Below are 13,862 nucleotides of genomic sequence, written 5' to 3'. Positions count from 1 at the left end.
GTACTACTAAATTGAACACACCTGCTCCCTATGCACACCTGAGACCTAGTAACACTAACAAATCACATGACATTTTGGAGGGAAAATGACAAGCAGTGCTCAATTTGGACATTTAGGGGTGTAGTCTCTTAGGGGTGTACTCACTTTTGTTGCCGGTGGTTTAGACATTAATGGCTGTATATTGAGTTATTTTGAGGGAAGAATAAATTTACACTGTTATATAAGCTGCACACAGACTACTTTTCATTGTGTCAAAGTGTCATTTTGTCAGTGTTGTCCCATGAAAAGATATACTTAAATATCTGCAGAAATGTGAGGGGTGTACTCACTTTTGTGATACACTGTACATGTACTAATTTCTTCTGTTGCTCAGCTTGAAGGTGTAAGAGGCATATAACATACTTCTGCCAGGACAAAAGAATCAAGCCACCGTCCCTTTTCCAACTGCTCTGTCACAGAGCGGATCAATTTACTTGAAGGAGGGCAATTAAGAATGAGAGCACTATACATTCAAGCAAGACTGTTGATTTGATTGATGTGGAGACAAGAAATGCCAGCCCACTTAAGAGCAAATCGGTTCTGCACTCTTGGACTCACAACACACAAGGTTAAGTTATTGCTGGGAGACTGTTATGAAAAAAAAAAGGTTGATTTTATGCTTATTATAACCTGGATGTTAGTATTATGTTGCCTGTGCATTAAATCATTATAGTTGTTAAATCGTTATGTTGGTGCTTGAGGTGAGGCTGGGAGTCTAAAATACAAAGATGCAACATGTCTGTCATTAAGAATATAAGAAACAACAGTTAGCACAGAATGGAAATTCTAAAGTCCAACACCCAATGTGATATGACTACAGCAGTATAAAGGGAGGCCCACAGTTCTGTTCCTGGTTCTTCTTTGGATACACTGCTTTAGAAACCCAAGATTGTGATAATAAATTCTCCAATCCAGTCAACTGTAATCTTTGTTTTCTTTTATCATCTGACCTTATTTTTCCACAACATGACAGAACTTGAAATGTTTTGATGATGTCACGTTACTGCTGTGTCAGTAGGAGGCTTCACAGACATAATCAGGAAAGAGACGTCTACAACAGGCATGCACATAATCTCGATTCATCATTAAAAATCGGACAATACAACATGACATCAAGTTAAGCCTCGGGAGTTTGCAAAAGCTGCTAACACAATTCAGAAGACATCTGGCCCACAATGTTTGTTTGTTTATTAGGATTTTAACGTCATGTTTTACACATTGGTTACATTCATGACAGGAACGGTAGTTATTCATTACACAAGGTTTATCAGTTCAAGTTTTTATATCAAGCACAGTGTTTTTTGACAATTTAGTATCTTCAATTCACCTCACTTGCATGTCTTTGGACTGTGGGAGGAAACCGGAGCACCCGGAGTAAACCCACGCAGACACGGGGAGAACATGCAAACTCCACACAGAAAGGACCCGGACCGCCCCACCTGGGGTTCGAACCCAGGACCTTCTTGCTGTGAGGCGACAGTGCTACCCACTAAGCCACCGTGCCGCCCCTCTGGCCCACAATGACAAATACTTCTAATAAAGAATCGTATTAGGTTTTTCTTCAGTGCTCAGCATTTTCTTTAGGAGTGGTGATGTGGGGTTGTAATAAAACAACAAAAAGCTACAAATAAAACGAATAAAAAAAAAAAAAAAAAAAAAAAAAAAAAAAAAATCATTCTGATTGTGAATTACAGTTACAGATTATTACAGCACATTACACACTGTATGTTCAATATAAGACATACAGAGCAGCAGAAGGAAAATATTGATTTGCCTCACCAGTTTTACTCACGCATGACATAATACAACCCGGTTTAAGGCAGATTGTTCAGTCCAAGAGTCCAGATCCAGAGATGTTCGTTGGCTGACATTTGGCTAACCACACATGCATGAGAATAGCAGTGAGGACGGTACGATCCAGAAGCGGTTCTGTTTTGTTCTTGATATCAGTTTAAGTGCAGGACTTGTTTCATAAACTCATACGTGGTGAAGGCAACCGCCTGGGACGGTACACAGCGGATATAGTTGAGGGACAGGCCACGGTACAGTCCGTTCTTAATCCCGTACTGGTTGTACACATGCTTGAGGGTCTTTGTAAGGGAACTGAAGAAAAAGTAGAAACAAATTAGCATCGTTAGAATGGTTACTGCACATGCCATTACTCAGTTGCCAGGTTCAGATCTGCTTAAGGCTATACTTGGTAGAATTTACTACTAAGTACAGTGGTACCTAGTAACTCAACGTCCCCTAAACTCAAAATCTTTGAAACTCAATGCCCTTCGTCGAGAAATTTGTGCCCTTAAACTCAACATGTTCAGTGAACAGTCGCTGTGTTCAGCGCTCGGCTTGAGCAGTGCGGTAATACGTTATCAAAGTGCGAATATAAGACGAATCTGCATTTGTGTGGAATTACCGTCAAATCCAGTCTGACAGCGTCCACATGTATCTGTGTTTCACTTTTAAACTTGTGTTATAGCTCGGGGTTCTGAGAAATTGTGAGAATCAGCTTTTTATTTCAGTGTTTTTATATTATATTTGTGTTATTTTCAGTGTATAAGTGTCAAAAACAACCCCATTATTTTACATAAGCCTAAAATATATGTAGTTGCATGTGACCATGGAACGCATTAACAGGTTTTCCATACATCCTTATGGGAAAAAACACCTTGACACTCAGTGCCAGAACCAATTGACGTTGAGTTTCAAGGTACCACTGTATTACTAATTAAGTGGCATATCAAGGAACACAGCGAAACTCAAAGGATAAAGCAAAATGATCAAAGCAAGTATGGCCTATGACTGACAAAACAGAGCCTGAGAAATGAGCCTCAGGATGGCAAAGCAAGACTTATTTAAATCCTTCCTGTCACATTAAAGACATCAGAAGGATTAAAATGAGTGAAGCTGGTTGGTCAATAGCACCTGCATAGAGACGGGGAATAATGGAGATCAGTGTGATACCGATCTCTCTATGCAGGTAAAAAGAAGCAGCCGGCTACTGCACAGGTCAGAGGGGTGTGTGTTACTCATGGCTTTCCTCGGTCAAAAACTGGGGTCAGCAGCAGTAGAGAAAGCAAAATGTGATCAGGTTATTGGATACCACTAAATTAAGAAGAAAATTGGAAACAAAATGCAAAAAAATGAACATAGAGGCACTTACAGGCATTTGTCAGAGTCAGGGAGCACTACTCCTAACTGCATTCTTCTCCGAGCAACATCCAGTGGATATCTAGTCCAGAAAAAACACACACAGAATAACACTTTTGTTATAATTAGGGCTGGCTCGATACCATATTTTTATGTCCGATACCGTTACTGCAAATTGAGTATCTGCCGATACCGATACCAATCTGATACCGTCATTTCTCCTCTCAAACAACTAAGCAGTAATAATACGTCTCAATGCACCATGGTTAAACTAGCTATCTAAATAACAATGCTCAGACTGTGAGACAAATATTCTAAAGGAATAAATACAGAACCTACAACATCACACTTATGCAAAACTGCTCTTTTTATTTTCACTTTTATACACAGAACATTTAGCAGCATTTTTGGCTTCTTTAACAAAAGTGTCAACAATTGGAAGATGTGGATGTTAATCAAATGCGATGGCCCAATTAGAACTGATTTTCCGTTAAAGTTCTGTCATGTTTTTAGATGTTTAAAAACTAAAGCGCGCTTATTAAAAAACCCTGCTGGATTTTGAAGAGGACATCTGTGGCTAAACGAGAAACGGTGTAGTTTGTTTTATTTCATAACATTGATGGATTAATTGTTGAGGATGTGAGAGATCTCCAAGCTTGGACAAGGTTTTCTTTATCTCAGGTGAGCGATTTGTCATTTATAAAGCGATTTTTATTGTGTTTAAACAGTGTTTTCAGATGTGGCAGTAGTAGATGATTTTTTAAAATGCTTAAAGTTTAAGTAGATCAGTGTGTTTTAATTTCTGAATGGCTGTTGCGGATAAGTGGTAGATCAGTGGCATTTGTTTTTCACACAAACAATGGCCTTATTTACATTAAGTGTTATTTACATTAAGCAACATTATCGGATCGGATTACACGTTTTTTTCCTTCCAATATCCGAGCCTGTGATTTGGGCCAATATCGGACCGATACAGAGTATCAGATCAGTGCCAGCCCTAGTTATAATGATACAAATGTTTACCTCTTCATTTTTTTTTTTTTTTTTTGTTGTTGCATTTTTTAGAACACAGTATAGTATTTGTCTCCATTCAAACTGAACAAAATGTGCTCTTAGTCAGAAGTAAATGGAAGTAAAATCAAGATGAGTCAGACTCAAATCTAAATATAGATCCCCTATTCTCAGTCTCCAGCATCCCTGCTGCAGCAACCACAGCAGCCAGCACAAAATGTTCCAAAAAAGTGTAGGCTGGCACTAAAATAGAATTCACTTAGTAAAACTCCTCCACAAGAACATTATATTCTCTGACCTTTCTGTGTCCACAGTGCCAAAAAAAAATCCTAAACTACTCACGATATGGTTTGAGCGATGGCCCCAGCAATCCCACCACAAAGCAGGTTGACTTGTGTCTTCAGGACCAGTACATCAGGGTTGTCTAGAGATGGCTTGCCCAAAAGCTCTGGGAAGTGTGTCAGTCCCAAACTCTTCAATGTCCCAAATGTGAAGAAAGAAAATCCTGGGGATAAAAATAAAGAGCAGTGACTAACAGCACCTCTTATGCTGTTGTACTATATTTAAACTACTTATACACCTACACTAGGTGAAAGCTGGGTTTCACTGTTTTTATTTAGCATGAAGGTTGTGAGTGTTCTCAGAAATAAGGGTGACGTGTCTGCACAGTGCAATACTGATTAAACTGTACTGTAGCAGTGACACATTTGTGTGGACAATTAAAGACATTACAACCCCAAATCAAAACCTAGAACTACGACGGCATATTAGGGCCACTTTAAAGAAAAATTTTTTTAAGTTTCGATTTCAAGAATAAAGTCGAAATGATTTTGAAATTAAAGTGGAAATATTATGGCCGTAGCAATTAAAATGAGGGATGTTCATGATTTGCTAAAGTTATACTTTGGAATCTGTTTCACTAATAAAGAAATCCCCAATCTCCTGCACACCAGCACCAGTTTGTTATAAGCGTAAGGACGCTGAAACGGCTTTGCAATAAACTGTGTTAATTTAGAAGAACGTGCGCCACCGGTGCGCTCGGCGTCTGCGTTGTCACCAGTACTTCAACCGAGCCTTATGGACACATATGATAAACTAAAGCTGTATGACATCGCTATAAATGGTTGCATTGACGTTTTAGTCATCATGTCATAAGGATGGAAGCGTACAATACAAACAACGACCCAAAAAATAATCGTGGGTTATTGGATAACCACAGTAACGTGGCATTGAAGGCTGCCCTCAGCACTTGCGTGCCGATCCAGGCACTGAGACCGGTGCTTCTCTGAACCGGTGATGTCAACAGATGATTGTAATTGTGATTTGGAACAAAGATGGGCAGAGGATCTTTAATTTCTGAACAAATGCATGACCTTTTTTTTTTCTTGCATTTTTCCCAATTTTCCGCCCAATTTAGTCATGTCCAATTACCCGATTGCATTTCGCTTCCTCTCTACTGCAGCTGACTTCCACTTCTGACCGAAGAGAGCCATGACTAACACATGCCCCTCCTAGTATGCACTAGCTGACTGCATCTTTTCATCAGCACGGGGCGAGTTCATATGGGGCTCGGTCTTGCACAAGGAGAGCAACGCACTGATCCCCATCATCCCTTGCCCTGATGCAGGTGCCATCGATCAGCCAGCAGAGGTCGTAATTGCGTTATAATGAGTTATAAGAAATTCCCATCCGGCATCCAACCCTGACAGACGAGCCAATCACTGTTCGTGTGAGCACCCAGCCTGCTTGGGTGTGCTAGCGTGTTTTACTGCTGCATCACATGAGCACCCTGTGAGGAAATTATTTACATTTTTAAAGACAATGTTCCTCAATAAAATATTGGAATTCGCATATTTCTCCCTCTACAATGCATAATATCATTAAACGATTTAAGGAATCTGGAGGGATTCAAGTGATTAAAGGGCAAGGGCACAAGCCTAAGATGAACATCCATGATCTGTTGTTTTTTTCCATACTGTCCTAACTTTTGCCTGTATTTAGAGTTCATGCATATGACCCCAACAAAGGTAAACATTTAAACTTAACACATTTAACACATATATACAACCACCTAAAACATATTCATCTTTCTTATCTTTAAATACAAACTCTACAGCCAAAAGTATGTGGACATTTGAGCGTGTTGGACATCCTATTCCAAAACCAGGGGCAATCATTCGGACTCCCCTACACTTTCTTTGCAGCTTTCTTTGTAAGAACCTCCACTCTTTACATAATATTTTGATATGTGATCATGTGATCAATCAAATAAAAATCTTAACCTGCATAGGGTGCCATTCCAATCATGGTTGGAATCAGACCACGGTAAAATCCTGAGATGCCACCCTCCTTTGAAGAGAAAAACTCAGTTAAAAAACAGATACAGAACAGTATATTTATTTCAAAAAATCTTCTCCCACATATACCTTTAAGTAGATTGTTTGAAAAGCATTTCCTATGCCAGTGTAACGATGATCCCCAGTCACCTGAAATGCCAGACGAGCACGTATAACATCAAGAGGATATGTGCAAATGACAGCAGTCATTCCTATAGAAGAGATTGCATAGAAAAGTATATTTAACTGCAATAAATAATATTAAAAACACTAAACAGCATTCAAAACACATCTCTGAACATCAACAGCTTAAGAAGAAAAGACTTAATTAAATGGTTAATAGTACACACCTGCCATAGACCCAGCCAGAAGCCGATGAACATGCCCAGATATTCCCAGCTGTGTACTAAGAAACTATGATTCAAAAATAATTCAAAATTACATTCACCTGCCAAACATGAATTTAAACATTAACTACAGCTAAAACGACATGTATGTCATCAAAGTGTTGGGATTGTATCGATTTTGAAACTGTTCATTCATACAAAGCTCACATGACAGTGAACAGTGCCACTCAGATTCTAATTTATAGTACGCCTGTCTTTTTGTGGTTCTCGGATTATGTATCTCCCGGACAGGTTTCTTCCCAGATAATAGTTTGGCTCGTCTTTCTGACCTTGGCAAAGACTTCACTGTTCCATATACACAGTCGAGTCACATTATTATGACCACCAGCTAATACCCAGAGTAACCAGTGTGTGCAGCTTGGACAGCAACTAGACAGTAGGTTGTCATAGGCATCTGGAGCCATGCTGACTGCAGAGTGCATGGGGGAGGATCCATAGAGCAAAAACGACGATCAAGGTGGTCCCACAGATTCTCAGTTGGGTTTAAGTCTGGGGAATTAGGGGGCCAGGGTAGTACTTGGAAGTCTTGGTCATGCTCTTTCAACCAATGTCAGACATTTCTAGCCGTGTGACATGTCGCATTGTCTTGCTGGAAGACCCCATCCGCCCCAGAAAATACAATCAGCATGTATGGGTGTACGTATTCTGCAAGGATGGATTTATACCCAAATCGTTTGGATAAGGGATAGAGATATACTTTATTTGTCATATATACATATACAGTTGTACAGTACAATGAAATTATTTCTGTGCATATCCCAGCTTGTTTGGAAACTGGGGTCAGAGCGCAGGACCCAACAGTGGCTGCATAGCAGAGTCTGGATTTGAACCACCATTCTTCCGGTTGATAGCCCAAAGCTCTATCCACTAGGCTACCACTATCCCTTACCACTTGTTACCACTTACCACTTGTTTGAGAGTGCCTTCCACACCTCCAAATACCAATCAAGCCAGCTCACGAAATGTGAAATTTTTCATGAGCTACACGCTGGAGGTGTCGAAAGTGGGAAGTGGTCATAACCTTGTGACTCGACTGTGTACTCTGTAATGGGTGCTGTCAAACTAGCCCAATCTATACGGGCACAGATAATTCACTTTCATTTTTGAAACGGAACAGTTGCAGAAATCAGGAAATCTCAAAAATAAAATCTGCCAATGATGACTGCCATGACATTTACTTCCTTCACCAGTACTATTAAGAGGTCAACTCTTTCACATAATGTTCTAAATCATGAATGTACAATATGAATTACCTTTTTATAGTTATCAAAGGCCATAAACTGAATGGCTCCATACGGGAATATCCTGACCATCATGGCTCCATTTCCTTTGTACAGTCCAAGAAGACCTTCTTTCTTTGGCACAGCCCTGAGTGTAGCCAGCACTCCTACAAAATCCACAGCCATATTTCACATTCTGCTGAGTCAGTTTATATTTAGATGCTACAATTACAACCAAACATATACACCGATGAGGCATAACATTATGACCACCTTCCTAACTGACGGGTCTGGGATTATGCAGCCCCATATGCAACGAACTGTGATGCACTGTGTATTCTGACACCTTTATATCAGAACCAGCATTAACTTCTTCAGTAATTTGAGCTACAGTAGCTCGTCTGTTGGATCGGACCACACGGGCCAGCCTCCACTCCCCACGTGCATCAATGAGCCTTGGTCACCCATGACCCTGTCGCCGGTTTACCACTGTTCCTTCCTTGGACCACTTTTGATAGATACTGACCACTGCAGACTGAGAACACCCCACAAGAGCTGCAGTTTTGGAGATGCTCTGACCCAGCTGTCTAGCCATCACAATTTGGCCCTTGTCAAACTCGCTCAAATCCTTACGCTTGCCCATTTTTCCTGCTTCTAACATCAACTTTGAGGATAAAATTTTCACTTGCTGCCTGATATATCCCACCCACTAACAGGTGCCATGATGATGAGATAATCAGTGTTATTCACTTTACCTGTCATAATGTTATGCCTGATCGATGTAATTGTTACCTGGTATTAGGTTGAATCTGGCTTACCTAAGTGTTTGTAATGAGGATTATGAGCTTGAAGCAGAATTTTTACTCTGTCTAGGGGCGCAATAGTGGTTTTGGCACAGCATCCTGCAACACCTATGGAAATAAAAATTCAAATAAACGAAATTCAAATTGTGAGCCATACAAATTTTTAGCCTACTGGGTTTTGGCTTATTCATCGCCTCCAGTCTGTGATGAGCTTGAAATGTTCCGCTAGCGTCATTGTGAGTTTCTGCTGCTGTAAATGGTCTGTCCAGACCCAGAGTGTATTTTTGCTTTGTGCCCAGTGTTTTCCATTTACATCAAGTGCCCATTTACAACACAAAAATACACAATATAAAATTTATACATTATGAAGCTATTTTAGTGAAAGTATTCACACCATGATTGACATTTTTTGACCCTGAATGCATGCATTCTTGCTGAGCTGTCTTTCCAATGCAGATAAAACAATTAATTAATAAAATACAAATTTTCATTACATGATAGACACTTACTAGGGATGTTAATGTTAAAAACGGAACATTTTGTAAACAAAACTTTATTTATAAAAGGTATGTTTTAGTTAGCAGTGGTTTTCTCCTTGCTACATATTGTTGATATTGGGGATATACGATATTGGAGATTAGCTAAGGCTAGAGAATGCTACAGTTCTTCAGATGTTTTCTGGAATTTTTAGAGAAGTTGTCATTTACAACACCCTGGGAGCTTTAAAATGGCTTTTTAAACCCTAATCTTCTACAATTTTCAGAGCACATATATAATGAATCTTCAAGAAGTTTCTGCACTTTTATATTTTGGTTGGAAACGGTGAGGGTGGGAGGAGTAATAATTGGTTGTGTCTGGGAACAGAGAGAGAGAGCTTATAGTCCAGATTTAGTGCCATCTCATTTCCACCTTTTTGGATGCTCAAAGAAGCTTAAGGGGGAAGAAGATTTTCATGTGATGATCAGTGGCTACGGGCTCAACCAAAAACATAATTTGCTGATGGTATTAAAAAGTTGGTACGATGCTGGGAAAAATTCATTGGAAGGTGATTATGTAGAAAAGTAATGTCATTTGTTTTTGAAATTCTTAATAAATAGAATTTTAAAAGTTCGGAAACTTTTTGAAGAACCCTCGTATCTTAATTAAGTTCAAATATGCAAAAATAAATAAATAAATACGATGCCAAAGTAATTAATCAATCCATAATTCATAATCAAGTCATTATGAATGAACCTTGTGCTTGTCAAGGCAGGAAAACCTATTACGAAGCTGTTGATTAACAGTGGCTACTTATATGAAAATAATTAAGTGTAACTAGGATTAGATAATTACATAATTATTTTGACAGGTCTACTTATAGAACATGTGCTTAATCAACTATAAGCAGTGCTAATAGGCAGCCCTTACCTCCAGCTACAAAGGAACGGATGAAATAGGAGTTGTCCCTCTGCACAGTGTTCCCTCCTTGAAACTGAGGCCGTCCAGTCTTGGAGACGGAGGTCTCGCTTGCCATGCTGACTGAATCAAGATTTCAGTATTGCCATGTCTTTCTTTAGCACACCCTGAAATATACAAAGTATATAAGTATTTCTAATAATGCACTTAATATTTAAAATAATGGACATTTTAACATTAACAGATTGCAGAAACAAATCCACTAAATGTGTCCCAACTGGGGATGTTTAGGAATGCAACACATTTTTGCTTTTAAATGTGCTAATTGTGGGCAGTCTTAATAAAATGGCATCCAGTTTATACCACGCCACATAATACACAATACACAAATTAGAGATGTGGCCATCGAAAAGACTTAATCAGGCCTGCAGCTTCTTTCATACAATTCATTTTTATGTGGCTCACAATACTTACACACAACTGTTTTGAAAGATACAAATTATCAGCTTACTTATTTCCACATACTGTATCTGTCCTAATATAAAGATATCTAATATACTGTAGGTCACTGACCCCCACCTATGTAACATCCTACATATCAAAATATCAGCTCTGTTTTAGACTAGCAACAAATACAATGCAAGTACATGAACGGAAAATTTTTGCATCAGTCTAGGCTTTCCTAAGCGCCTCCTTATAAATAATGTAAGATATGGTCTTTGTAGGTAAGACCATGCATGATCAGACCAGTCTTCCTTTTCAGGTGTTCTAACTGGCGACCAGCAGATTTCAAATGGCAAAGCTAGGGCATAAACCAAAGTGAGTACAGCACACGTTTTAAGAGGAGAAAGCTGATCTAGGGTATCTAAAACTATTTCATTGTAGTGGTTGACCAAAACCTCCAGTGGTATTAGTATTAGTCCCAGTGATGGGATAAAAATCACTTGTTAAAGTGAAAGGTAGACATATCTTTAGGTTTCTATCATGTTAAGTACAGTGTTTGTTTAAATAACAAGAAATGTATAGAAACAGTCAGAAATCAGATATTCCAACATTCATGCCAGAGGTTAAGAGCTGTAATACCAACAGAACAAACAATGTCCAACACATGCCCGTTAGTTCGAGTTGGAAAACGTACATGCTGAGTAAAATTAAAGCACTGGAGAAGATTCAGAAAATCAGCAGTAAAAGCACAGTATGGCAGAATATACAAAACAAAGAGAAGTGAGTAACTCTTATTGACAGAGACAGGTGACTGTTTTGAGGGGCAGTAAACCAAAACAACCAACAAAGGCTTAGGCCTGGTGAGCTTCAGTGCAAGATACTCAAACGAGGCTACATGGGCAGTCAGTATGATTTTAATCCTGTAAATGTTTCAAGACAGGACATGAAGCCCACCACAATGACCAGTAGTATGTGGTTTGCAGATATACTGATATGTTCAATGCATACAATTGCCAGTAAATGCAGCAAAAATGGAGATTATTCAATGTGGCAGCTTGACAAAATATGAAACAGTCCAGTGTTACCGCCACACTAACAGTTAATTTTAACAGCTGTAGGCTTCCAAAGACAAATCATATAATATTGTTCACTGCTAAAAGCACTATGGAGCGCTGTGCAGCTCACTAGTTAGCCATGCAGGGATAGCATGACTATGTTAACAGATGAGAGAGGTTTCCTCAATATGGTGAAGGAAAAAAAAAAAAAAAAAAACAGATGGAGGATGAAGACAGGAGGACCAAATATGCACCGAAAGAACCTGCAAAAGAAATGAAGCGTGTCTGCAGTTTAGAACAGACTAAAACATTATATACTGTACGGTTTGTCGAGCCACGGCTGTTGCAAACACCGGCATTACGAATGCAGTACCAATGCAAGGACACGATTCCTCTATAGACAGTCGAGAAAGAAGCTTTCAGAGCAGTAATTAAAACACTGGATAATAGGTATGTCTTACAGGGCGAAAATACTTCAGGTCAGTCACTATTTCAAGGTTATAAGTGAACTGGAAGTGGAGATATATAAAGTCGTCAACTTTTCTACAACAGACCTGTAGTCAAGTTGTACAGTGGAGTTTGCAAATGTAGTTTTATTTGTTAAAGAGAGAGCTAAGGGTAATTGTACAATACTTAAATATTCTTCTTCTTCTTCTTCTTCCTAGTGGGACTGGCACTACAATGCACTGGTTTGTGCATCTAGTGGCTAGGTATCAATAGGACAATTCAGTGTTTCCAATTAGCCTGGTGGCAGGTTTTTGGACTGTGGGAGGAAACCGGAGCACCCGGAGGAAACCCACACGGACACAGGGAGAACATGCAAACTCCCTATAATAATTAAATATTAAATAAACAAAAAAGATTGTGTATATTGGAACTGTTTCACGAGTCCATCATATATTGTGTCATTTTGTGAGGCCAAGCAAAGTTTATAGTACTCAAAACCTTCATTATATACATGGTGAAATTAAAGCTTTTTATATTCTATGTACTTATGACAGTAGAATAAGCCACAGACATATAAGTCCCAGTCATACCGTGAAACCGTCAGAATCTTAAAAAATACCGTGATACAAATTGTTGGTCATACCGCCCAGCCCTAAGTCTATGTAAACTTCACTACATAGCTTACCAAATAGCTGCTCGCTAACTAGCATGCTAACTTTTCAGATTATCCAGACAGTAAAACATATTCGCGTCTGAACAGACTGAACCAAAGCACACAACATTATTCTGAATTAAAATATCACAAGCGCTGTTAGAATGTTTAACCATTATGATATATGAATAAATAATTCTACCGGACTACACTGTCAGCTGTCATGCGTAGCAATTAGCTGTCCTCCCTGTCTGGACTCTGATCCTGTGATCTGCGATACAAGCTGCAGGTTTATAAAACACACGAACATTATCAGCAGATCTTCTCACGTGTTACACACTGTTGCATAAATAACACTTCATTTCAAATGCACTATAGCTAGTTAGACGGCCACATATTATCTAATACAACCGAGTATCCAATTAAATCCAGTCTTGAAGTTTCTAAAAGGTTAATCATAACAGATCGTAGATGTCAGTCGCCTTTAATCATACATTGATTAACAGGATTTACTCACGACAAAATTCAGGGCATTGGGGACAAACTCCACATGTGCACTTTGAAAGATTGCTGGTTGTCCATGTTTGGTTCCACACGGGGTGCGTCTCAAATCAGTCAGTTCTAGCCACACTTAATCACTTCCCCACTTCATCCAGCATTTGATTTTGATTTCAATCCTAAACTTCACAGATTATATTAATGATTTGCTTTAAATAGAGTTGTCACCTAAATATGATGATATTCAGCTGATCATTTTTGGCATAACTGACATTTAATTTGTTAATTATCTACACCCGTTCACATAAATATCACCTCTACCTCAAAGATAACACTAAATCAGGTGAGTTCCAATATGATTGTAGCCATGTTACAACACACGACGCACAACATCGATTTGAGACACAC

The 13,862-nt window shown here is 39.0% G+C and overlaps 1 protein-coding gene across 2 annotated transcripts; it reads right to left on the bottom strand.

Annotated features, from left to right (window-relative positions):
* Positions 1-1,210: 1,210 nt before the first annotated feature.
* slc25a16 (solute carrier family 25 member 16) lies at positions 1,211-13,528 on the bottom strand. 2 transcript variants are annotated; one of them, XM_062995121.1, is made up of 10 exons: positions 13,474-13,528; positions 10,371-10,525; positions 8,979-9,071; positions 8,194-8,327; positions 6,884-6,947; positions 6,624-6,745; positions 6,480-6,546; positions 4,540-4,702; positions 3,200-3,268; positions 1,211-2,142 (listed from the first exon to the last, which is right to left on the bottom strand). In XM_062995121.1, exons 2-10 carry the CDS (start codon positions 10,474-10,476, stop codon positions 1,986-1,988), a joined length of 975 nt encoding a protein of 324 aa, XP_062851191.1. In that variant the 5' UTR covers positions 10,477-10,525; positions 13,474-13,528; the 3' UTR covers positions 1,211-1,985. The 2 variants fall into 2 exon arrangements, with proteins under 2 accessions (XP_062851191.1, XP_062851190.1); XM_062995120.1 differs by lacking the exon at positions 13,474-13,528 and adding an exon at positions 13,159-13,334.
* Positions 13,529-13,862: the final 334 nt, after the last annotated feature.

This window comes from Trichomycterus rosablanca, chromosome 5 (assembly GCF_030014385.1).
Source record: "Trichomycterus rosablanca isolate fTriRos1 chromosome 5, fTriRos1.hap1, whole genome shotgun sequence".
Taxonomy (NCBI): domain Eukaryota; kingdom Metazoa; phylum Chordata; class Actinopteri; order Siluriformes; family Trichomycteridae; genus Trichomycterus; species Trichomycterus rosablanca.
The sequence above is the reverse complement of the archived record's forward strand: the minus strand, read 5'-3'. Positions and strand labels throughout refer to the sequence as shown.

Excerpts from the sequence above, each read along its gene's own strand:
- slc25a16 (XM_062995121.1), bottom strand. The coding sequence starts at position 10,476 with ATGGCAAGCGAGACCTCCGTCTCCAAGACTGGACGGCCTCAGTTTCAA. Across the intron at positions 9,072-10,370 it reads CCGTTCCTTTGTAGCTGGAG|GTGTTGCAGGATGCTGTGCC; the intron begins GTAAGGGCTGCC and ends TTATTTCCATAG. Across the intron at positions 2,143-3,199 it reads CCTGACTCTGACAAATGCCT|TTCCCTTACAAAGACCCTCA; the intron begins GTAAGTGCCTCT and ends CTTTTTCTTCAG.